The sequence below is a fragment of the Schistocerca cancellata genome, chromosome 6 (genome assembly GCF_023864275.1).
Source record: "Schistocerca cancellata isolate TAMUIC-IGC-003103 chromosome 6, iqSchCanc2.1, whole genome shotgun sequence".
Classification (NCBI taxonomy): domain Eukaryota; kingdom Metazoa; phylum Arthropoda; class Insecta; order Orthoptera; family Acrididae; genus Schistocerca; species Schistocerca cancellata.
In genome coordinates, this window is record NC_064631.1 from 604,634,242 (window position 1) to 604,661,698 (window position 27,457).

At 41.4% G+C, this 27,457-nt stretch overlaps 1 protein-coding gene across 3 annotated transcripts in view; it reads left to right on the plus strand.

The window, feature by feature from the left end:
• LOC126088112 (carcinine transporter) overlaps positions 1-27,457 on the plus strand; it is a 382,018-nt gene that overhangs the window by 148,367 nt on the left and 206,194 nt on the right. For 2 of the 3 annotated variants that reach the window (XM_049906209.1, XM_049906208.1), the window contains exon 2: positions 23,098-23,319. In XM_049906209.1, coding sequence (XP_049762166.1) covers positions 23,104-23,319 — 216 coding nt within the window. In that variant the 5' untranslated portion in view covers positions 23,098-23,103. Of the gene's footprint in view, positions 1-23,097; positions 23,324-27,457 lie in introns of those variants that run through there. The other variant, XM_049906210.1, reaches the window with a different exon arrangement.

Genomic DNA, 27,457 nt, shown 5'->3' on the forward strand with positions numbered 1-27,457 from the left:
AAAAATGGTTCAAATGGCTCTGAGCACTATGGGACTTCTGAGGTCATCGGTCTCCTAGAACTTAGAACTACTTAAACCTAACTAACCAAAGGACATCACACACATCCATGCCCGAGGCAGGATTCGAACCTGCGACCGTAGCGGTCGCGCGGTTCCAGACTGTAGCGCCTAGAACCGCTCGGCCAACCAGGCCGGCAGACGACGGTTCAATCCCGCGTCGAGCCATACCGATTTAGGTTTTCCGTTATTTCCCTAAATCGCTTCAGGCCAATGCTGGGATGGTTCCTTTGACAGGGCACGGCCGGCTTCCTTCCCCATCAAGCCCTAATCTGATGAGACCAATGATCTTGCTGCTTCCCCCAAATCAGCCCAACCCAACCAGCTTATTCCCTCTGAGTATTCTTTCATCAGGTAGAAAAATATCATTTCTGATCTGTCACGTCCTGCATCACAGGACTAGATTATTAAACTCATTTTTGGCTCATGATTGCGTGCTAATATCTTCTACTGTCACATGCCGCCGCCTCACTTTCGGAGTCTTTCTTAAGGTAACAGCACAGAAAAGTTAATACAGCTTATACTGCGTAGCACTTAACAAATTCGGTAATACATCTGATTTTATTACGATGGCCGTCTCTCGCTGTGTAGGTGAGAGATTCAAATATCGTTAAAAGATATCGCCGCAATGAAAAAAAATGCATAGTCAAGAATTATATCTTTAGCCATCGCCTGCACCCGCCAGGTAACATGTCACTGATATCAAGTTGATAGACTAATTAATTAAATTGATCACGAGAGTCACTTTGCATGGCGAGTAATTTTTATTTTTCAGTAGTCGGATTACACTCACCAGGTAGTTCAAATGGGAATCCCTGAAGGGAAGACGATGTTTTTTTCGAGGAACACTATTGGGAACCGACATTTGAAGCTGGCACAGAACGACTCTACCACCAGCAACATACATTTCGCTAACGACCACGCTATTAAAAACACGATTACAACGACTACGTTACCGTCACTCTGGATAAAAAGCGGTCTTGCTTCTGTAGGCATACATAAGAGTTGCTGACAGCGTTACAATTTCTGGTAGAAATGCTGCCTGCGATTTGGTATCAAGACTGTCCAGTCAACATCATACTTGCGGTGGATCCTATGGGAATGTCTTTCAATGATTACAGCCACTGATTAATCTTATTCATGCCACTTTCATATCTCGAAACGAGCCACCTTTCTCGAACCTATCTGCTACAGCAAAACTCCAACATGGCTTTAGACAGTTCCTCTGCATCTTGTAACTGTTCCTCAGTCTCTGCACCGGCCTTACTGCACCTTCATCCATGTGATCATCCCAGTTTAAGTCGGAACGGAACTCAAGTCGGAGAGCACGATATCTACCACCTTCTGCACACCATGGGGGGAACAGGTTGAGCTGAGTTAATGTGATACGACCGTCTTTTTTGACCACTCAGTGGAAATGGAGACATTTTGTTGTAGCTCACCCTAGGGTGTACGATGTGTAAGGCCAGCGCCAAAACGAAGCTTTCTCCTGCAACACGAGGTAGTATAAAAGACAGTACGAGAACTGAAAGAAGGACGAGGATTTTGCTACTGCATTGCTGTGCATCTGCAAACTACTTACAGATATTACAGTCTGAAGGAGATCTGCATCCATCAGAATTCATTCACGTCAGTATCTGAAACATTCTCTGTATCATCGTTATTTTTTACCATCCAACAGAGAAAAAACTCCACTGACTTTGAAACATCCCCTTAGAACAGTTATATAAGACTGTGCTTAAACTGACACACAATATTTTTAGCGCAACGCAATCTGACTTTCAGAAATCCCTACAAAAGAATGACCCTGACTAACATTAACCTATGCGTTTCACAAATCGCTTACCTCACAAAAATCTTGGTTACTCGAACTACTGCAATACAGCGAGCGCCACTACTGCCAGCTAAATAAAAGATTCAAACTACGGAAGGCACTAACTACTGATAGGCATAGTTAGCAAATGAAAGATTTTGATAGAGAACAAACAATGTATGTACCTTAATAGTGTTGAAAAATCATAATATACATAGCAGTTCATAATATCCAGTATTACAAATTTCAAAACTCCGCCATCTCTCTCCCCACATCCACCACTGCTGGCGGCTCACCTCCAACTGCGCAACGCTACGCGCTGTTCACGTCCAGCTGCCCAACACTACAATGGCAGACAACAATGCAAACTAGCCACAGACTGCACACAGCACAACCAGTGATTTTCATACAGAGAGCGCTACGTGGCGGCGGCGTTACTAATATAAGAACCTAAACAGCCTACTTACAACTTCATCCAACAGAGAAGTTGATAAGATTTTACCACATCTCTCTCTACCGATATATCAAAAACAAATACTGTTTATGTGCTGGCATCAAACATAGGTGGCGATCCTATTAAATATACAGGTATTGATCCATTGGAGCAGGTGGCCAGTGATCGAAGTCACTTGCACAGACGAGCACAAAGTTTCATCCCACAGACTTATCAATCGCGAGAGAGGGTTCCTGTTTTGCTGTCTGATAGATTGTTTTTCTGCTGTGTATTACTACAGCGTTTACACCATGATACATTTAGTTTTCTCCGCCTCGACTTCGAAGTCTGTGTCTTGTTCTAAACTGACATTAACATGTTTCGCTCCATTGGGTCTCACAGAGAACTGGACATCGCACGGTGTACATTGTGTCCTTGCTGCTGCCAAAACACACACACTCCATGATTGAAATAAAAGACAGTCACAATATAAGGAAACTGGAAGAGTTTTGCGGCATTGTGGAGCCTTTTGAAACAGCTGTCCGAAGTTGATTGATGACCTCTACTTTTAAACTCATCTTTCGCAGTGACACGCTAACAGATGACTTGGTGTTTCTTTTCAATTGATTCCTCATATTGCAGTCATGTACTCGATCACTGTTTCAGTGCTGGCCATCCATGGAAGGTGTTGGTCCCGCTGAGACCTCTTTCCATCTCAAGCAAGTGGTGTCAGTCAATCATTATTATTATTATGCGGTAATCAAAAGCATGTCAGCAGACGGATGGGATGGAAAAGGCACGGTCAATGTACTGTAATAAGCACCACAGTTGATAGTGCGATCAATTTTAGCAATGTTCCAGTTTTTCTGTGGTTTCAATGCCGACCAACGATATGGCAACATGCTTTCCAAAATCTGTATCTTCGCTATACCACCCCTCCACTACTTTGCAAGTGCCATTGCAAATGTAGATACATGACTGTTCAATTAATTCTCGAATTATATACCAAAGTATACCCAACAGCGATCTACATGTAATTCTGCAGGCTTTCGTGGCTGTTGTCACTGTGGTTAAAATCTTCTGGCTTATTAGGCCGCGTCATATTTCTACTAAAATGCGACGTTTCGACTCCTCTGCTGGGATCTTCCCCAGGATCTTCTGGTGTCCACTACTGCTGGAACAGAAGATCCTGGGGACACCAGAAGATCCTGGGGAAGATCCCAGCAGAGGAGTCGAAACGTCGATCATTTTAGTAGAAATATGACGCGGCCTAATAACCCAGAAGATTTTAACTACAGTGATCTACATATTTCTAGTGCTTTGATCATAGTGCGTAATTTACGATTACTATTGCCTGTCTTTTCCTATAAGAATGGAAGTCACTGAGCATTCTCGCATTCTTAGAATAAAGTTAGAGATAGAAAGATCTCCTTGCATTGTGACCAACCCTCCCCCCCCCCCCCCCCCTTCAACACTGTCACCGATTTAATGTGTAGCTGACAGGAGTTAGACCACTGCATTCCACGTCTCATGAAGGAGCAGAGCGAGCTGAGTCCGTAACTGCTGTTCCACACCAATCTTAATCACGGCACCCATCCAAGTGAACGAGATATCTCCAGATGCATGCATTTCGAGGAGGTTAGTACCACTTATCAGTGCATAGTAGTTATGAAAGTGCTGTGATGATGTAACAGACGGTTGAGAAGAAGAAGAAACGTGTAGTTTTTACGCACGATGGAACTCCAGACAGAAGGAGTTTGAAGCATTTTACGTAAAGCAACTGTGCTCTCAATTCTGGAATATTGTTCTAGGCCGGCCGCGGTGGTCGAGCGGTTCTAGGCGCTTCAGTCCAGAACCGCGCGACTGTTACGGTCGCAGGTTCGAATCATGCCTCGGGTATGGATGTGTGTGATGTCCTTAGGTTAGTTAGGTTTAAGTAGTCCCAAGTTATATGGGACTGATGACCTCACATGTTAAGTCCCATAGTGCTCAGAGCCATTTGAACCATTTATTGTTATAAAGTCTGGGGTCAGTATCAAAAAGGTATTGGTAGGAGAGAACATAAACAGGTGCATTTCTAAGGCTACACAGTTCAGCACTTAAAACAAGCTATAACACTAGAATGGTGCGGCTTCCGTCCTATTAGTTGTGTGGAATGCAACGCTGTTAACATTCCAATGTAAGAAATATATCCCCAGCACATGACATACATTATCCATGCAAGCTTCTCTACAATAAACTATGGTGAGACACTGTAGAGTGAAAAACCTACTACCTTACACACGAAAAAAAAAAAAAAAAAAAAAAAAAACGATTCTTAGTAGCACACACACTACATAGGTTTCCAGAGGGTTGTGACACCTGCTCTTTACGAAGTTCATGCATGATTACAGTTTGAAAATTATATGTTCTCAACAGCCCTATAAAATGATCGTCGACAGCCGAAAATGCATACAAAGAAACAGTGACATCTTAGAAGGAAATAAACACTACAATCAGTAGCCAGATGAGATGTAACAGTCTTACTGCAGTTTACCACCGCCCCTGATAACTTTCCTCTTGCACACAGAAGTCATGGGTCGATGTTTGGTCGTATTGCTCATGTGCGTGATAATATTGCTGTTTCGTTTTGATGTCGTGTCTCTATAGTGCCTTCTCTCTCCACTACTGAGGTGTGTATATGAAGCATCAGTCTACTCTCCTCTTCCAGAACACGCAGTTTTATTGATTTTGCTCAGTCCTCTTTTCATGGTATTTGTATTCTCAGTCAGTTTCCGTAATTTTACTAGGTTTTCGCGATTCTACATATATCATGATATTTCCTTCAATTTTTACGTATCCCATATCAATTTTTCGGGATTACACCTGGTTTTTCTTCAAATTTTACAGATTTTTTGTCAGCTTCGATATTTTTCTACAGTTTTTCATATGTATACGGTCATGTTGCTAACATAACTATGTGCTGTTTGATTTCCTACGAGAATATCTGCGCTTCTGATACACCAACCAACTAAAAAATCCTAAGACTTGCCCTCTGCCCAACGATCCACTCGCATTCCTTTAGGATAGGACCAACATGAAACAGTCGTTTCGTACCTATATGAAACTGAAGACTCGATTTACGTCCAAGATGAGGCAGGCAAATGGCCTACTTTTCACACATCTTCGTTCGTCTAAAGGAGGGTGCTGAAACAGGTTTTCCACCGATGGACTTGCTTCACACATGAATTGTAAGTCCTCTGATCACTGTGGTTTGGAAAGGTTTGCTGTTCACGATCACATGTAGATAGTGCTCTAAGTCGTACACAGAACACAAAGTTGTATACGAGTCGATCGCAAGTTATACCACACAACAGATGCACTCCGTGAGAACAATGGAAAAAATGGTTAAATACATGTTAATTGACCTGAAGGTATGTCTCCCTCTCTCCCTTTCAACTGATCACTCCATCTACTTCCTATCGCCCTTGCCGGCCGTGGTGGCCGTGCGGTTCTGGCGCTGCAGTCTGGAATCGCGGGACTGCTACGGTCGCAGGTTCGAATCCTGCCTCGGGCATGGATGTGTGTGATGTCCTTAGGTTAGTTAGGTTTAATTAGTTCTAAGTTCTATGGGACTGATGACCTAAGATGTTAAGTCCCATAGTGCTCAGAGCCATTTGAGCCATCCTATCGCCCTTAAACGTAGATCCATGGAAGTTTAGAGGCAGATGGATTTCTTTTTCCCAGGAAAGCATCAAAGACAGCAGTCATCTTGCATGTATCACTATTACTTCAATAGACACACAGTAGAATGTTGCCATACAGCAACTGTTTGTTAGCTGACGCCGCAAGGTTGTGATTGACGGAGAGTACAGAGAAGCACATTGTAAATACTGTGTGTTACGGTTTAAAACACCTAAACAGTCCTGCACAGGGCTAAAAACGCGATCCATTCTTTAGTTGTATACTGCAGTCGTCTCAGCTGGCAATACAAAGATCTTTAGCTAAAGACTAATGTGTGTATGTATAGACACTTTATAAAAATTTATAAGACGGTTGCCGATAATATTGGGATCACATCTAGGCTTGTGATCCCATATATATAAATTTATTCCTCTACATTTGGTGGTCATCCACGTTAAACAACTTCTCCAACTAAATTAGAATTATATGTTAATAGCTTCAGCTGCTGACGGGCGTTGATATATCTCAACGAGGACAGGTGAAAATGTGTGCCACGACCGGGACTAGAACCTGGGATCTCCTGCTTACATGGCAGACGTTCTATCCATCTGAGCCACCGAGGGCACAGCGGATAGTGCGACTGCAGGGACTATCTCGCGCACGCGTCCCGCGAGACCCACATTCTCACCTTCATATGTCCACACACTACATTCGTAGTGCGCCTACCCAACACACTCATTACTCATGGAAGATATTCTTACCAAGTCCAGTAAGTTTTCGGGTAATGTGTGTGCATCTACACAGAAGAAGAAGGTCATGGCCGGTATTGCCAGAACTATATACTTATATGGATACGGTGTCTGTTCTTTCAGACATGTGCAGCAGGGTCGATGAGAGCGACAGTTTGCAAGCGATACTGCTGCCAGCCTTAATAGACCCGTCATTGACGCTGTCAATATAGAGGACAAAACGATGCAAGAGGTCACGTACAAATTATGTTTACTGCTACGAATTAGTGAGCATCGAAATGAAAAGCAGCATTAAGCAATGATGAATATAGTGTCAGGCCTACTGTGTGCAATTTCATTTGATCACCAAATTTGGCAGCAAGAAGAAAAAAAAAGATTGGGTGCTTTAATTCTACGCATCTCTACCAATTCAGTATTTGGAAAACGTGAAGCCAAAGAACTATGTCTGCATGATATTGGGACTGAAGGTAAGTCGTCATGGACACAAAATTATAACCTTATGTGGTACGTGTTGGACTGTGGTTTCCCAACTGCAACTCTTTATGACATACAAGGTAAGTCACTTTTGTTTGTTGGCAGAACTAAAGTGTTTGTAGACTGCTGTCATTGTTCCAGGCCCTTACTGTTCGCGATTTTTTGAGATACTGAGGACGAGCACATCCATTCTGATCGCTAGCTGCCTATCTCAAACTGTTGCTCAGCAATGACATTGTCCGCTGCAGGGATTGTTGAGAACACTGTCACGTCGCAATTTGGTGCTTACTCTTAGAGGACTTAATACGAAAAATAATCTCCACCTAATTAAGGAAGCTATAGAGCAATAACAGCAGGATGCCGAGGCAATGCCCTGGGACTCCCGGGGACAAAGCAAGCATGACACATGAGGAAAGAAAGGAAAAAAAGAATAAGGTAAAATGGAAAAATTAAAATGTTCCATGAGTAGTACGCAGTATTTGTTACGTCCAATGATGTAGTGACAAATAACAGTTTCAGTTATCGATAAATGCGAGAAAAATTGTTACGACTATAATTTGATTTTCTGAAGTATTAAATATAAAATAAACTGTGTTTTGAAGTCTTTTTTTACTATTATTCGTTAACTCAAGTTGGAGCAGAGTGTGCGACGTTCTATGGTGTTGGGTTTGAGATGGAGTTGGCAGCAGGCGTTTAGGTGGGGGAGGGGTCCCGTGACTGTTAAATGTGGATGAATAATGACAGATTCCATATTTTCTTTAGTGGAGGCAGGATTCGCAGAAGCCTTTGGCACTGGCACCGCAGGTACATAACTCTCGGGAGCTCTTCCAAGACGACAACTCACAGTAGCTGCCAATCATTTGACAACAGGCAAGGCGATTTCCAAATGCTTATGAAAGTCAACCAACTCATTCTCTGTTCGAAAGAGCATTCATAGGAGGGCTGCATTTTAGTTGATGCCATATATTGCAGGACACTGAACAAATAACTTTAAATTAAGCCTACTGATTATCTTTTGATCTGTTGAGCTAAAAAGCCGATGAATCTTCATAAGAACTAAATCAAATACACAAAATGATATTTCTATTAAGGCAGCACAAAAACTTGCGGTAAAAATTACTAGTTTCGTAAAACATTTGAGGTTAATTATAGTTGTTAGCAAACTAGAAAACAGAGTTCATTACGATAAATGTACATAACATATAGGGCTACTCCTCTTTAAGGTAAAACTAGATGTAACACAATATATTTGTTAGATATGTGCTACAGTAACTAAATCACAAACTGATTTGCTACAAATTACTCGTGGATTATATGCAGGACAATGATGACTTCTGAAAATTCTCAAAAACGCACGTGTATTTACGTTGATATACAATGCAATTCAGGGGTGATGTATTCTTTCGCAGCAACTGTGAACCACAAACGCTGATTAGCTACAAAATATGTTGCATATCCAAAACTTTCGTACCGGTAACGTACGAAAATATGATTTCGATAGAGTCAAAAACTTCTGAAAAATGACCTACTTCTCACGCGATTATACAATAACACTTGAGAACGATTGTTTTGAGCGAAGGTAAGCCTACAATCCCCAAATAAGTTTAAACAAACAACTGACAACTGTACGTAATTATCGCAGCACTCGCAAATGTTCGAAATTTCACAATATACCACAAAACAAACAGGTTGATACTGCTTTCATATGGCATCATATTTTGGGGCCATTCGTCGTTAAGAGAGAAAGTATTCATTGCACAAAAGCGTGTAATCAGAATAATAGCTGAAGCCCACCCAAGATCACCTTGCAGACGTTTATTTAAGGAACTCGGGATATTCACTAATGGAATTTGTCATTAATAACCCATCCCAATTCAAAACTAACAGTGAAGTGCATAGCTCCAACACTAGAAGAAAGAATCATATTCACTGTTCTGAATTAAATCTCCCTTTGGCACAGAAAGGGGTAAGTTATGCTGCCACAAAAATCTTTTGTCATTTGCCAAATACTATTAAAAGTCTGACAGATAGCCAACCAACATTTAAAAGCAAATTAAAAGAGTTTCTGAATGACAACTCCTTCTACTCAATAGATGAATTCTTAGATATGAAGTAGTATATCTGTAAAAAAAAATTAATTATTTTGTATAAAGAAAATTTATGTTAAAGTGACACGTTCCACATCATTACGAAATGTATTCATGATCTGTGGAACAAGGGTTAATGTATGTATGTACCAGTGAAAGATTATCACAGACGCAACGCGAATAGTAAACTATTTGAAGCTAGAATTTCAAATCGGCACACGAATCTTGTAAACGTGTTCTCAAACAAACAAAAATTCCGAAGTCGACCTTTATATATAAATAAACGTGTGAATTGTACGGATTTTTGACTTAACTGCTTCTGTGCCAACTTCTACACTGGCGTGCCGAAGAACACTGCACCTTGAGTTTACTCAGTCAAAAATCACCAAAATGTGCAGCACCCACAATACAGGTCTTCTACCTCTTGCAGCTAACAATGTTGTTCGCAACAGCTACCTTGTGCATCGTCATCTAACTTTACGTGAAGCAGCCTTCCCCTCACCGCTTCATCCCCCTGAGCAGTGATACCGTGGGGGAAAGGCACCCCTTCTGCCATTTCCAACAGCTACCAGCAAATCATCATCTAACATGGCCAAGTACAGTGTCATCTCCCGTACATCTCAAAAACAACTCCAATGTCTTTCTGCTAGTGGTGGGCAGGAAATCGCGTATCTGTTAGAAATCACAGTGACTGAGAAGTCACAGATATCACAGTAGCAACTTTACAGAATCTAACTGCGATTTCAGTCACAGTTAGCAGTCGCAAGTAGTATTTCATATTCAAAGACGTGAGCCATCTATTGGTCGAATTTAGCACTGCTTTCTGCGATTTCAGTGACAAGTCGCAACTAAGAGTCGCAAGTAGCAACTAAAAAGCGCGGTTAACAGTGGCATCTGTTGGCCAAAGTTCGTACTACGTCCATCTCTGCGATATGGTATCGGGTCTAACTGCGATTTCCGTGACAAGTCGCAACTAAGAGTCGCAAGTAGCAACTAGAAAGCGCGGTTAACAGTGCCATCTGTTGGCCAAAGTTCTCTGCGATGCGGTATCAAGTCTAACTGCGATTTCCGTGACAAGTCGCAAGTAGCAACTAAAAAGCGCAGTTAGCACTGCCATCTGTTGAGCAAAGTTCATACTACGCTATTCGCTACCGAGTCAAACTGCGATTTCTGTGACAAATCGCAACTAAGAGTCGCAAGAAGCAACTAAAAAGCGCAGTTAACATACTTTTCCTAGTGTCATCTCTTGACCGACGTACGTACTTCGTTATGAGAGCCTTGTGCCTCACGAGTTCGATGTGCTGTGTGTGCATATGAAGGGCTTATTTCAATAGTGGTACAAGTCCATTTTTGATCATTTTGAGATACAGAGTCGCAAAGTTAAATGAGCGCTGACAAATCTGCATTTGAGATACGAGAAATATTCAAGCATATGGCTTCTTGCTAGAGATGAACCTTTATTTATGTTTGTTTGGATCACTAATTTCAGAAGCATTATAGACAGAAAAGTGGAGCTAATGGACTTGTACCACTATTGAAATAAGCCCTTCATATTATATGACGACATGCACATTCAGCATCAGTTATGATTGGTCAAATACTGCTGTGACTCTGAATGTATTATATTAATAAGGAGCAACATTGCCTTTTTCTCCTGAAAATATCAAGTAACGTAACAAATGTGTTTGATTCTGCTTCCAATATGACAGTTTTGGTTAATACTCCACATGCCTACAGGACTTTGCAATGTTAACACAGCACAACTCAGACATCTGTATAAGTGTAGAGAAATGAAAACAGTCATATGAATGCCTCACTTTTCTTCCGATACAGTTCAAGACTCGGGAGAAAAGTTTTACACCTGGTGTTCTACATGGCAACTTCACACACAAGAACTTTTTGCCGACACTACTACCACCTACATAAGTAAGCTTTTCCTGTGTTACTTTCAAGTAATGCACTTAAGCTATTCCTGATTTAACTGGAAGATCTGTACTTCCCACTTTTATATCAACAGCCTCAAAATGCATATTGTAGACTTCGGGATAAGTTACAGGTCAGTGTCACACCAAGATTGTGGAGAGGGGGGGGGGGGGGGGCGGCGGCATGTCACTCTCCAACAGGTGTTTACCAATAAGTAAGTGGCGGAAAATTATGAGTATAGGACGGCTTAAACATGTGGAAAATGAGATTTTTATTATTCACTCACTGTATTTGACATTTATTATTCCTTTAAAATCGCACAACAACTTCAATAAAACACAGTTTAATCATTCACACACTTATTTGACAATTATTTCACTTTTAAACTGCAAATCCTCTAAGAGCTGTCTTGAATCTTCACGAGTCTCTCTCAAAAACAGCCTTGATGTGGATAGATACGTACAGCAACCAGTAATCAGAGTGAGAACTGTGTCTGCAAAAACACAAGGATTATTAAACAATTTTTGCTGTCATTAATTACTAGCAATATAATTGACAGAGTAGATTGCTAATATTTGCTATAATGAACATCACATTTGCAAGAACGATCTCACTGAAGTAATTAAGTCAATCGAAACGCTTAGAAACTAACCTCTCGTCTGACGAAAACGGTCTAAAGACGCTGTGGCAATTTCTTCAGATCTGTTGACAACACTTTACTGAGTGACTGAAATGTAGTTCAGGTACCTGTGAACATAACAATATGTTAGAATTCATTTTGTAAATACGAACTATTACGGTACTGTACGCTACTTACATATTAATTACACTATTAATATTTTCACAGTTGTTTCTTTAATACAAAATTAAAGCCAACGGAAGAAAAAACGTAAAACATACTTGCCAATGACAGGTTTGTTGAGATGCAATTTTCTGTGTTGACAGCTGTAACTTTTTCATATGGTGGTAAGTCACAGGAATCACAGAAATCGCAGAAGTAGCAGAAGTCACAGAAATCGCAGAAGTAGCAGAAATCGCAGAAGTAGCAGAAGTCACAGAAATCGCGGAAGTAGCAGAAATCGCAGAAATAGCAGTGGCGGAGGGATACACGAACTATGTTCCTTAACTGCGACAAATCACAGTTAAGAATAACTGATACTGAAAAGTAGCATTCACAGAAATCACTGATATCGGAAAATCACAGTTTAGCCCATCATTACTTTCTGCCCACGTAGCCGCGTAATGAAGCGACTACCTACAGAGCAAACACTAACATGCTCTATGTAGCAACACCGCTCGGTTTACAAAGCTACCGCCCACATGGCTCGCTCGTGTTCAACAATGGAATTTGCGAGGTTCCGCTTACCTTACGTGCACCTTTGTTGCACGCAGTTTTGAAGAATCTAAGCCTCATATCACCACATCGAACTGGAATTTGTAGTAAGAACTGATATCAGGCAGGACAGTTTCAGTTGACGTAAACTGGACAAGAAGTGAATTTTAAAGATGGTTAATTTCAATCCGTTTTGACTGTTTCAAAATTGGTGACCAGCTCCGGTTTCACAGTACGTAGAGGTAATCCCAGAAGGAAAGAATTCCCTGAACTACTCAACAACATCACAGATTTGTGTTTAAGATCACGGTGGTAGAACAAAACTGTTGTCAGAAATATGATTGAAACAGTGCAAACAAAATAGTTACGACAATCATGTAATTGATAACACTGTCTCATAAATATTTTTATTGATACATTAGTACCCAGGAATGACCAGTTTACTGTTTCACACACAAGGTTCAAGAGAAATGCTATTATACTGGCTCATATTCTTTCCAAGCGTACTTATTGCACATATTAATTTGTGGTGCCAAGTGTCGCTTTAACCATCATAGAAATAAGAGCACACGGTGGCGAGTTCAGGTGCGGAGTGAGCTTTCCGTGTGTTGGAGTTCGACGAAAACAAGTGTGTTACAGCTGTTCAACGGATGTTTAGAATAGAGTACGGTCAGAAGCCATCAACAAGGAAGGCCATTTACCACTGGTACAACTAATTCGTTAAGACACGTTGCTTGTGCCCGGCAAAGAGAAGCGGACGACCCAGTGTGAGTGAAGTGAATGTGGAGCGCGTACGAGAGACATTCATAAGGAGTCCAAAGAACTCAGTGCGTTGTACATCCCGTGAACTCGAAATGGGCTCTAATGACAGTGTGGAAAGTCCTGCGACAAAACTTGTCTCTGAAACCATTCAAATTGGAGCTAGTGCAGTAACTCAATGACGACGACAAAGACAAGAGTTTTGAGATTTTGTTCGCAGTTGAAACAATTGAATGAGGGTGGGGATGGCATTGTTGATCGCTTAAGACGAAGCCACTTTTCACACTAACGGAAAAGTGAACAAGTATAATTGTCGAATCTGGGGTACAAAGCATCCACACAAATGCATTGAATTTGAGCGTGATTACCCAAAGGTAGATGTTTTTTGTGCCTTGTCAAGTCGAAAACTGTTTGGGCCATTCTTCTTCGCCAGAGCACTGTCACTGGATATTCCTACTTGGACATGTTGCAGCAATGGCTGATGCCTCAAATGCAGTCGGACTGTCCGTTCATCTTTCAGCAGGATGGAGCTCTACCCCATTTTCATCGTGAAGTTCGTGAGTACCTGAACACGGAGTTGCCTCATCGATGGATCGGCCGTGCTACAGGAGACAGCTGTTTCATAAAGTGGCCTCCCCGGTCACCATATCTCACTCGATGTGACTTTTTTCTGTGGGGACACATTAAAGATCTGGTGTATGCACCGCCTCTGCCACGTGATGTAGTAGAGCTACGGGATAGAATACGGGAAGCAAATACCATAGTCAGCAATGCCATGCTGTGACGGGTATGGCAAAAATTCGATTACCGTATTGACGTCTGCCGGGCCAGTCATGGTTTACATATGCAATATATGTGACATATGTACAATGTTTAGTTCGTGTGCAATGAATAATTGAAAGTGTTCCCGGACTTCGTGTACACCCTGTATTATGCTGTAACCGTGCACTGGTCTGACGCGATCTGATGTACAGAGATGCGAGCGGTAGGCTATATAGGTCAGATGTAGACTGTCGATTTTTATTTAAAGACAGGCGTAACAAATTGATGTGGATTTGGATATTGCACAATGCTTTGAAATTTGGCTAGTTGATATGCTGCTGTTCTGCATGGATTCAAATACATAATATTGTTTGATTTATAAAAAATGTTTCAGGTTAGTAATTCTTCACAGAACATGAAACATTATTACTACGAGATTTTTAGAATTCTCTGTTTACGAGTATTGCACCCATTTTGCAATAAATATTTGGGATTCTAAAATAATTCAGAAGTAATGAGCAAAAGATGTTGTTTGATTCGGAAAAAAATACAGCAACAAAAGTATAATGTAAGAGTTCAGAATCTTGCAGTCATCAGGGCAAAATAGAAAATTGAAATTTAGAGTGCCTTAACTTTTGATTCCAGTTATCTCACAAGTTAATTACTTTTAGCTAATTTCAAACAAGTTATTGAAAATTTGGGATTGCCCGCTTTTGAGTGAGTGGCAACTGTAATTCCTCAGTTGCTGATTATCTCACCAGTATTTCTTACAGAATGAGATTTTCACTCTGCAGCGGAGTGCGCTGATATGAAACTTCCCTGCAGATTAAAACTGTGTGGCGGACACTCGAACTCGGCACCTTTGCCTGTCGCGGGCAAGTGCTCTACCATGTGCGCTACCCAAGCACGACTCACACCCAGTCCACAAAGCTTTACTTCCGCCAGTACCTCATCTCCTACCTTCCAAACTTCACAGAAGCTCTCCCGCAAACCTTGCAGACCTAGCACTCCCGGAAGAAAAGGTAATCTGCCGGGAAGTTTCATATCAGCGCACACTCCGCTGCAGAGTGAAAATCTCATTCTGGAAACATCCCCCAGGCTGTGGCTAAGCCATGTCTCCGCAATATCCTTTCTTCCGGGAGTGCCAGTTCTGCAAGGCTCGCAGGAGAGCTTCTGTGAAGTTTGGAAAGTAGGAGACGAGGTACTGGCAGAAGTAAAGCTGTGAGGACTGGGTGTGAGTTGTGCTTGGCTATCTCACATGGTAGAGCACTTGCCTGCCAAAGGCAAGGTCCTGAGTTGGAGTCTCGGTCCGGCATACAGAATTTGCCAGGAAGTTTCACCAATATTTCTTGCTTACTGTTGTTTGATGTTGTAACTTAAACTAGTTTTATCTTTTAATTACTAATGCTTTCAATAAGATTAATTCCGTTATTTTATACAGGAACAGAATGTAAACAACTAGGATATAAGTTCGAAAGAAAATTTGCATAGATAACAAGTAAAAAACAGCTGTATTGTGTAACGTAATCTACATTGAACTTCTCGTAAACAAATGTGTGCTCTACCATTGGTCATCGGGTGCAATGCCCATGCATGTGGTGTTGTAAGACCGCTGGAAGTAGGCCTTACTCATATTACACATGTTTTGTTGTTTTTCTAGTGTGAATGACACTCCATACACACAAAAAAGTCGAAATTCTTGTATCTGCATATGATTGTGCTAACTGTTTAAATCACGTAGTTCTTGGATGAGATCTCACAGAACAGCTGATTTTGCCTACATACTACGCGCGTATACGATCGAACAGGGTTGAGGTGGGCAGCTCCATACAGGCTAAATGCACCGGTTAAAGGGTTCAACCATCGTCATGCAGTGTTTCTTCACTCATATGAAACGTAGACAGGCTAATTAAACATACCCGTAAAACTATTTGCCAAACCTGCAAAAGATTGCTTCTAGTTTTGCCTTAGGAGGGGGGGGGGATCTTAAGCAGTTCTGCTGGAGGCGCAGGATAGCCTGGGTATGGCTCTTGAGTATACACAAAGGCAGTTAAAAGTACAGATTTGATAGGGGGGGGGGGGGCGGTTGTTAGTTTAGTAAAAGTGTTTATGTTTACAAATTTCACAGATACACTATGTGATCAAAAGTAACCGGACACCTCCAAAAACATACATTTTTCATATTAGGTGCATTGTGCTGCCACCTACTGTCAGGTACTCTATATTAGCGACCTCCGTAGTCATTAGACGTGAGAGAGCAGAATGGGGCACTCTGTGGAACTCACGGACTTCAAACGTGGTCAGGCGACTGGGTGTCACTTGTGTCATAAGTCTGTATGTAAGATTTCCACACTCCTAAACATCCTTAGGTCCACTGTTTCCAATGTGATAGTGAAGTGGAAACGTGAAGGGACACATACAACACAAAAGCATATTGCCCGACCTTGTCTGTTGACTGACAGAGACCACGACTATTGAAGAGAACTGTAATGTGTAATAGGCAGGCTTCTATCCAGACCATCACACAGGAATCCCAAATTGCATCAGTATCCACTGCAAGTACTATGACAGTTAGGCGGGAGGTGAGAAAACTTGGATTTCATGGCCGAGCGGCTGCTCATAAGCCACACATCACACCGGTAAATGCCAAATGATGCCTCGCTTGGTATAAGGAGTTTAAACATTGGACAACTGAACAGTGGATAAACGGTGTGTGGAGTGATGAATCACAGTACACAATATGGTGGTCCGATTGCAGGGTGTGGGTGTGGCAAATGCCTGGTGAATGTCATCTGCCAGTGTGTGTAGTGTCAAAAGTAAAATTTGGAAGTGGTGGTGTTATGGTGTGGTCATGTTTTTCATGGAGGGGGCTTGCACCCCTTGTTGTTTTGTGTGGCACTATCATAGCTCAGGCCTACATTGATGTTTTATGCACGTTCTTGCTTCTCACTGTTGAAGAGCAATTCGGGGATGGCGATTGTATCTTTCAACACAATTGAGCACCTGTTCATAATGCACAGCCTGTGGCAGAGTGGTTACACGAGAATAACATCCCTGTAATTTACTGGCCTGCACAGAGTCCTGACCTGAATCCTATAGAACACCTTTGGGATGTGTTGGAATGCTGATTTCGTGCCAGGCCTCACTGCCCGACATCAATACCTCTCCTCAGTGCTGCACTCTGTGAAGAAAGGCCTGCCATTCCCCAAGAAATCTTCCAGGACCTGACTGAACATATGCCTGTGAGAGTGGAAGCTGTCATCAAGGCTAAGGGTGGGCCAACACCATATTGAATTCCAGCATTACCGATGAATGGTGCCACAAGGTTGTAAGTCATTTTCAGGCAGGTGTCTGGATACTTTTGATCACATAGTATAACTATCAGGGAGTAAAGAATCATGAAAGTAAACTGAAACCTCTCAAACAGCAAGGAATTCCAGAAATTACAAGCTACGTGTAACATAGGATACTTTTCAATTGTTTATGTGAGGGCTTGCTGACATGGATGTGATTGTAGTCTGGCGGGTGACATTCTAATCACATAAAGCTGCCAATTCACAGGCTGACTGTACCGCAGTCAACATACACCAAACAGTTCTTGAGCCCACAGGTAGAATAGACAAACCATGGTAAATTTGAGTTAAGGACTATCCTCTGCTATGAAAAAAAAAGAGAAAAACTTAAAGAAAGACTTCCTAAACATAGATGGAGTGGATTCAAAGAAACAACATTCTTCTCATTTAGACACTCGTGTAGTCATATTTTGCAGACCTGTGTCCGGAGTCATATTCTGTAGTGAAATACCACACTGATAATAAGGCGCATAGAGTTTGATTTTATATTATGCAAATTATGATGTTACCAAAGTTGTGAGATGTAAGTTATTTTCAGAATAAGTGTGTGAGTTCTACATCTACACCTATGCCCTACAAACCACCATGAAGTGCACGGCATTGTACCAGGTATTAAGAGTTTCTTCCCGCTCCATTCATGTATGGAGCATGGGATTGTTTGAATGCCTCTGTGCTGTAATTATTCTTACAATCCCTATGTGATTGATATGTAGGGGGTTGTAGTATACTCCTAGAGTAATCATTTAGAGCTGGTTCTTGAGTCTTTGTTAACAGACTTTCTTAGGATAGTTTATATCTATCTTCAAGACTCTTCCAAGTCAGTTTCTTCAATATCTCTGTGACACTCTCCCTTGGATTAAACAAACCTGTGACCATTTATTCTTCCCTTCTCTGCATGTGAACTGTATCCCCTGTTAGTATTATCTGGTACGGTCCCACACACTTGACAAATTATTCTAGGACTGGTTGCATAAGTGATTTGCAAGAAGTCTCCTTTGTAAACTGGTTACACTTCCCCATTATTCTACCAATGAACCAAAGTCTACCAGTTGCTTCACCCACAACTGAACTTACGTGATCATTCCATTTCATATCCCTACAAAGTGTTATACCCAGGTATTTGTATGAGTTGGCTGATTCCAACAGTGACTCATCAATATTATAGTTATAGAATACAATGTTGTTTTTTCATTTTGTGAAGTGCAAAATTTTACATTTCTAAACATTTAGAGTAAGTTGGTAGTCCCTGTATCATGTTGGAATCTGACTGAATATTTATGCAGCTTCTTTTGGATAGTGCTTCATTACAGATAACGGCATCATCTGCAAAAAGCCTGAGTTTACTATTAACATTTGTCTGCTAGGTCATCAATATACAACACAAACAGCAAGTGTCCCAACACACTTCCCTGGGGCACACCTGAAATTACTTCTACATCTGATGACGACTCTCCATCCAAGATAACCTGCTGTGCCCTCCCTACCAAAAAGTCCTCCATCCAGTCACAAATTTCACTTGATGCCCCATATGATGGTACTTTTGACAATAAATCTATGCGTGGTACTGAGTCAAATGCTTTCTGAAAATCAAGAAACGCTGCATCTACCTGGTTGCCTTGATTCAAAGCTTTCAGTATGTCATGCGAGAAAAGTGCGAGTTGGGTTTCACATAATCGATGTTTTCGAAATCCGTGCTGGTTGACATTGAGGAGGTCATTCTGTTCAAGTTACGTCATTATGTTTGAGCCCAGCATATGTTCTAAGATTTTACAAGAAAACAATGTCAAGGACATTGGACAGTAGTTTTGTGGATTATTTCTACTACCTTTCTTGTATACAGGTGTGCCTTCCTCCAAGAACTGGGAATGGTTTTCTGTTCAAGGGATGTATGATAGATTATAGTCAAAGAGGGGCTAACTCAGCCACAAATTCAGTATAGAATCTGACAGGGATTCCATTGGGGCCTGGTGCCTAGTTCAGTTTTAATGATTTCAGCTTTTTCTCAATGTCTAACACTTATTTCATTCATCTTTTCAGTGGCATGAGATTTAAATTGGGGCATTTAGCCTGGGTTTTCCTTTGTAAAGGGACATTTGAAAATGGAGTTGAGTATTTAGCTGTTGTTTTGCTACGCTCAATTTAGAGTTCCTGTCTCATTCGCTATGGAATGTACACTAACTTTGGGACTGCTAACAGCCTCTACATACAACCAGGATTTCTTTGGGTTGTATGATGGATTATGTGACAATATTCTGCTACAGCAGCCATTAAAGGCATTACACATTACTCTCTTGACAGCCAAACATGTTTCATTCAGTATATTATAGCCCTGGCTTTCTTCTATGCTATTTATGTAGTAAGGATATGAATATAATAGAGGGAAACGTTCCACGTGGGATATATATGTATAATAGAGGGAAACATTCCACGTGGGAAAAAAATGACAAATGTCTGCTTGTGTCTGTGAATATGCGGATGGATATGTGAGTGTGCGAGTATATACCTGTCCTTTTTCCCCCCTAAGGTAAGTCTTTCCGCTCCCGGGATTGGAATGATTCCTTACCCTCTCCCTTAAAACCCAAATCCTTTCGTCTTTCCCTCTCCTTCCCTCTTTCCTGATGAGGCAACCGTTGGTTGCGAAAGCTTGAATTTTGTGTGTATGTTTGTGTTTGTATGTGTGTCTATCGACCTGCCAGCGCTTTTGTTTGGTAAGTCTCATCATCTTTCTATATATATATACACAAACATACACACAAAATTCAAGCTTTCGCAACAAACGGTTGCTTCGTCAGGAAAGAGGGAAGGAGAGGGAAAGACGAAAGGATGTGGGTTTTAAGGGAGAGGGTAAGGAGTCATTCCAATCCCGGGAGCGGAAAGACTTACCTTAGGGGTAAAAAAGGACAGGTATACACTCGCACACACACACATATCCATCCGCATATACACAGACACAAGCAGACATTTGTAAAGGCAAAGAGTTTGGGCAGAGATGTCAGTCGAGGCGGAAGTACAGCGGCAAAGATGTTGTTGAAAGACAGGTGAGGTATGAGCGGCGGCAAATTGAAATTAGCGGAGATTGAGGCCTGGCGGATAGCGAGAAGAGAGGATATGCTGAAGGGCAAGTTCCCATCTCTGGAGTTCTGACAGGTTGGTGTTAGTGGGAAGTATCCAGATAACCCGGACGGTGTAACACTGTGCCAAGATGTGCTGGCCGTGCACCAAGGCATGTTTAGCCACAGGGTGATCCTCATTACCAACAAACACTGTCTGCCTGTGTCCATTCATGCGAATGGGCAGTTTGTTGCTGGTCATTCCCACATAGAACGCTTCACAGTGTAGGCAGGTCAGTTGGTAAATCACGTGGGTGCTTTCACACGTGGCTCTGCTTTTGATCGTGTACACCTTCCGGGTTACAGGACTGGAGTTGGTGGTGGTGGGAGGGTGCATGGGACAGGTTTTACACCGGGGGCAGTTACAAGGGTAGGAGCCAGAGGGTAGGGAAGGTGGTTTGGGGATTTCATAGGGATGAACTAAGAGGTTACGAAGGTTAGGCGGACGGCGGAAAGACACTCTAGGTGGAGTGGGGAGGATTTCATGAAGGATAGATCTCATTTCAGGGCAGGATTTGAGGAAGTCGTATCCCTGCTGGAGAGCCACATTCAGAATCTGATCCAGTCCCGGAAAGTATCCTGTCACAAGTGGGGCACTTTTGGGGTTCTTCTGTGGAAGGTTCCGGGTTTGAGGAGATGAGGAAGTGGCTCTGGTTATTTGCTTCTGTACCAGGTCGGGAGGGTAGTTACGGGATGCAAAAGCTGTTTTCAGGTTGTTGGGGTAATGGTTCAAGGATTCCGGACTGGAGCAGATTCGTTTGCCACGAAGACCTAGGCTGTAGGGAAGGGACCGTTTGATGTGGAATGGGTGGCAGCTGTCATAATGGAGGTACTGTTGCTTGTTGGTGGGTTTGATGTGGACGGACGTGTGAAGCTGGCCATTGGACAGGTGGAGGTCAACGTCAAGGAAAGTGGCATGGGATTTAGAGTAGGACCAGGTGAATCTGATGGAACCAAAGGAGTTGAGGTTGGAGAGGAAATTCTGGAGTTCTTCTTCACTGTGAGTCCAGATCATGAAAATGTCATCAATAAATCTGTACCAAACTTTGGGTTGGCAGGCCTGGGTAACCAAGAAGGCTTCCTCTAAGCGACCCATGAATAGGTTGGCGTACAAGGGGGCCATCCTGGTACCCATGGCTGTTCCCTTTAATTGTTGGTACGTCTGGCCTTCAAAAGTGAAGAAGTTGTGGGTCAGGATGAAGCTGGCTAAGGTAATGAGAAAAGAGGTTTTAGGTAGGGTGGCAGGTGATCGGCGTGAAAGGAAGTGCTCCATCGCAGCGAGGCCCTGGACATGCGGAATATTTGTGTATAAGGAAGTGGCATCAATGGTTACAAGGATGGTTTCCGGGGGTAACAGACTGGGTAGGGATTCCAGGCGTTCGAGAAAGTGGTTGGTGTCTCTGATGAAGGATGGGAGACTGCATGTGATGGGTTGAAGGTGTTGATCTACGTAGGCAGAGATGCGTTCTGTGGGGGCTTGGTAACCAGCTACAATGGGACGGCCGGGATGATTGGGTTTGTGAATTTTAGGAAGAAGGTAGGGAGCATTTTTCTATTAAAGGATAGAAACAGATGACATTTGGTAGCTACGCCACTACACTGTCTGCTGGTGGACAGTGCTGAAACCTTTATGAGTACATCTATTATCCACCATGTGGCATGTGCTGTCATAGGATCACATTGATGTCATTTCAGGTGTTCGAATCTTTTTTCTGGCAGTGTATGTGCTAAAAGCTGCACATTTGTGGTATCTCCAAAATATTTTACCTGATTTGGCAGCTTTGATCCTAATCTAGTCTTCTCATCTTTTAACACTGCTCCAACTGAAATCTTTAGGCCTTAAAAGTTCTCACTCACCCTAGGGTACTGCCAGGTCAGTCTGGACGCCAAGATTCATTTGTGATTAAATATATGAATATAAGAATATCATCATTATTTAACCATAAGTATTTATATCAACATTTATATTTTTTTGCAGTTATTAAGGTTTCAGACATTTTAGCACTAGATGTTAATATTGGAAGAATGAAGAGTTTGGGTTTCCATAATGGACTGTCAGTACTGAAACAATCAGAAATTGTCCTTATTCCCTCTGACATCCTTCCAAGGCCATGCCACTCTTGGAAGGATCTCATCTAGCTATTTTCTGTTGGTGAACTAATATTTTAATATGATCACCTGTCGTTGATATTAGATTGGTTGTTTCATCTTAAACCCATGTTGTGTCTCTAACCAAAATATTTCATCTGTGTGTTTCTATGTCATATAATATGATACAAAGTGACTAAAAATTTTAGTCATTTGTTATTTATTGTACTCTCATATGGTTAGACATAATTTCAGTTTTGCACATTTAGAATGGATTACATAATCATTTAAAATTAATAACACCATACTGTGAATAAAGAGTTTATGAGGCATTGGCTTGCTAGCTCTGTACCAGTCCTATCACAAGTTTTTGTTGTTGTTGTGTTACTCTAGACAACTGCATATTGTGAAGTTGGTTTTCACAAGAAGTGTTTACTTTGCATAGTTAGGAATCAAATAATCAAGGATTGTTTATTGGTGTGGCTGTTGGCAGGATGTTATGGACCTGGATGAAGTTCTGCCACAAGTGGGCGAGTTTGGACTTTATCAGAAACTTCTCCTATGGCTGGTGTGCCTGCCAGCATGTATTCCCTGTGGCTTCTCTGCTTTCAACCAGCTGTTCATGGCACATGTTCCTGATCACTGGTGTCGTCCACCTGTTGCACTTCAAGAACTTTCATCACATACTGCCCGTGCACTAAGCTCACCACTTGAGGTAAGTAAGTACTGTTGTTGTTATCATAGTTTATTTTGAATCACAATGACAACTGGTTAATATTTTTGAGATGGAAGTGATAAAAGGAAAATACCAAGTGACACAGAATATAATAGTAAAAGTGGTGGCAAATCTGCGTCTTGCATTCAAGCATATTTCTTACTCCAGTTTGTATAACCAATTAGAACTGTATCATGATCATCGAAACTGCACAAGAGCCTCCATCTTCCCAAGACCAGACACTGCTTGGAATACCTTCTTGTCATGTGTTTATGCAGGTAGCTGTTCATCATGGATATCAAACAAATTTATGCCTCTTTTTTTTAAAGTCTCACTGTATGAAAGACGAGTTTAATTAATAGAAATTGCTGTTTATGGCACTAAGAGTAGCACATACTGAGGAAAGGCAAAACAAAGCACTCAATTATGGAGTGCAGTTTTCATTCCTGTGTGAGTCTTTCTCCATTCCATGGTTTTGAACTCTCTATGTGCTGCATAACAAAGAAGAGTGGGAGAAAAATCGATCTTTTGCACCAAGTTGACTTCCATTATTGCCTTCTTCACTACATTGTTTTCAAACTGACTATGAGGAGTAGTCTGACTGTTTGGATAATCAAATTCACTGTTTTGTTATTCCTGCCAGACTCCTGCTATGTTGCATGAGGAGTGTTTCTGGTCAACAGTTGGAATGTTATGCAACTCCACCTTAAAGGCTGTGAGTGTTGCATTCATTGGGCAGTGCCTTTGGTATCATAACTTTTCTGATGTAACCACACTAACTCTGAAGTCGGTCACATGTTAACATTGGGATTCTTGTTTACTTGGTTCATGTGCTCTTGCATTTGTGTTGTGCATTCGTCATGCTGTTGCACTCTTACAGTTCCATTTATCCCTGACCACGCTTTTGGACTTTCTGCTTGCTGGTTAAATTGACACTGAGTGTTTATCTTGAGTGCCTTGCATCATGCTATTCTGATCTTGTCTGTCTCAAGCATTTTTTATGGATGCTGTCATCTTTCTCTGTAAGAAGAGTTGGTAATGAGAACTTTATCTCACTTGTATTGTTCATTTTCATGTTCATCATATTGTTTCATCTTCATGATATTGTGGCCAGCATGGATCCACTGTTTTTAGAAGGTTGGAGACAACAAATGCAGGTACATGAGGAGGAACTGAAGCAACAACACCAACTACAACAATAATAGGAGCAAATCGAAGAGCTCATTCATTTGCTAACCAGGAAACTGGTGATGTAAGCACTGGTACTGCAGCCTCCTTCGTCACTGCTGCCACCCCATTTTCAGGTCCTGATGAGACCATAAAAAAGTGGGAAAATTATTTGTGCTTTATTAAGCTGTACTGCCAGGTAAGGCACACTGTGTTGCTGTCAAGAAGTAGTAGTAGTTTATACGAGGTGCTACAGCAGTTGTGGCCCATTGTGGATCCTGAAAAAGTAGTTTTTGCAGTGTTGTATACATTACAAACACACTATTATTGTCAGCAAATATATGTGGTAGCCGTCACCTTACAGTTCAATCGCCATCTTAAACATCTAATCAGTAGTATGTGATGTCATATGTGTCTGCAGGAGGGGACACTTACCCCTGCAATCTGTAGTAGACCTTTTATTAATTTCGAAATTCTCATGTATGGCTAGAAATGATTGCCTCTGATTCTATTCAGCCATTGATTTAACACATCTGAATGCAAGGGAAACATTGTGGCTGTAACAAAAACTAGTGGTTGGTTATCAGATTGTTCACAAGAAATTGTACATTTTTTTGTGTCATGGCATCAGTATCGACTCTGTTTTGCAATCTTGTGGGATGTGAAACTTTACAGAACATTTTCAAAATAGAGTAGCCCATGTGTTCTCTGACACTTCTTTGTACAGCCCTTAATGAGCTACAGAAAGGGATAGTTCCAACATGCAGCGCAATACAAACATATATGTATATCTCAAATGATACTGTTAGATTGTTAAATAAGTTTGTAGCATTTTTGTTTTGCGTGTTGGTATTCCAGTTGCTGTGGGTTTATTTATTGACTGTAATTTTTTATTTGTAGTTCGTGTTTGCCGTTTGAGTTTACATATTTTCATTCTATCATTTGGAAATAGTGAGTGGAGCTATGGATGCTAGAAAATGGAGTGCCAAGTGGAGAAATCAGAACATTTCTGACATATTGTTCTGTTTGAGTTCAATAGAGGGGTGACATCAGTGGAGGCAGTTAGAAACGTTTGCCCCATGCATTGGGACAATGTCATTGGACAGAGCATGACAAGAAAATGATTTTCTCATCTTAAGGAGGTTCACTTCAACCTTAGTGATTCTCCACATCCAGGAAGACCTTCAGGGTTTGAGGAAGATCATTTGAACACATTAATCCACAATGATTCACATCAGTGTACTCAAGAACTGGCAGATGTGGTGAACTGTGATCATTTCACCATTCTGTGTCATTTGCATGTGATGGGCAAGGTTCTAAAATTCAATGTATGGGTACCACATGCTCTAAGCTACAATAAAAGAATGAATGGGTGGCCATGCGTGCACTTTGCTGATTGTCGTCAAGTGGCTCATGGACAACACCAACAATTCATGTCCTGTATCATTACCGGTGATGAGAAATTGTCTTTATGCTAATATAAGGAAAAGAAAGGTGTGGTTGAATCCAAACAAAGCAGCAATTCCCTGTACTAAGACCTGTGTGCATCCACAGGTCATAATGTTATAAATCTGGTTGAACAGCATCAGTGTGGTGTACTACAGATTGTTTCCTTGAGGTGTTACAATCACTGATGATATTTATTTTGAGAATCCAAGAACAATGACCAGAAGACTGTGTGAAGTGATGCTACTCCATGATAATGCCCACCCGCCTTCTGCTAGACTGACAGAATACATTTTACAGGAGTTGGATTGGAAATCATTCTGCACCCAACATATTCACCTGATCTTGTGCCCTCTGATTTTCGTCTTTTCCACTCTTGGTCACACAACCTTCAAGGGGCTTCCTTTCCAGATGGAACTGTGCTCCGATCGTGGCTTGATGAATTCTCCACCCAAAATCATGCGATCTCTATTGTCGTGGAAGCAAACAGTTATTCCAACTTTGACACAGTTGTAAATAGTCAAGGAGAATATATTATTGGTGACTAAAATCTCTGTTGTGTGTCTCTGTTGTGTTTATCAAACTTACTGAAAAATGCTATGAACTTATGCACTAACCTAGTATATGGCACAACCTTCGATGAACTTCCTTTCCAGATGAAAATGTGCCCTGAACTTGGCTTGATGAGTTTGCACCTCAAAATGACATAATTTCTACAGTTGCAGAATTGAAAAGTTGCCCCAGCATTGGTAGGGAGTTGCAAATAGTAAAAGAAAATATATTATTGATGGCCATTATCTTGTGTGTTTATTAAAGTTACTGAAAAAGGCTACGAACTTATGCACCAACCTAATATATGGTTCCAGAGACTATTTTCAAGTTTCAAACATCTGTGATGAATATATGCAGACTGAAGTGACAAATGAAAGTTGCAGTTGTGCACAGCCACTGTGCTAGGATGGGGCAGTGGTTAGAGCACCTGCCTAGTGAGCAGGATACTTGGGTTCTCATCCTAGCCTTGGTAGAAATGTTCATTTGTCACTTCAGTCTGCTTATACAGGATGAAGGACAAAAATGCTGTACTTGGTGGTCAGTATGTGATTCCACATCCCACTTCAAGACAAAAGTGTATCCAGGAAAACCTAGTCCCATCAGTGGGTTTAATAGAAGTGTAACTTAAAAAATGAGGTTCTGGCAATGCTGTAACTGCCAAGAACAGGTAGCATGAACTCTATGCTGTGTCGGAGCTGTCCCACTAGTCAGTGAGACGAGGCAGTGCCATAAGGAATGGACATGCAGAGTCACCGATATTCAAGTTAAGTTTGTGCCGAACGTTTTTTTTTTTTTTTTTTTTTTTTTTTTTTTTTAATTAGACCACCAAACTGTATCCAATTTATACCTCCACTGTGCAGTAACTTGTGTATTCCTTTCTGTTACTGTTACCTTTATTTAAACATTAAAACATAACATGAGCTTCTTACAGATGTAAATGATCACTTTGTTTCATCCATGCACAAACATAACC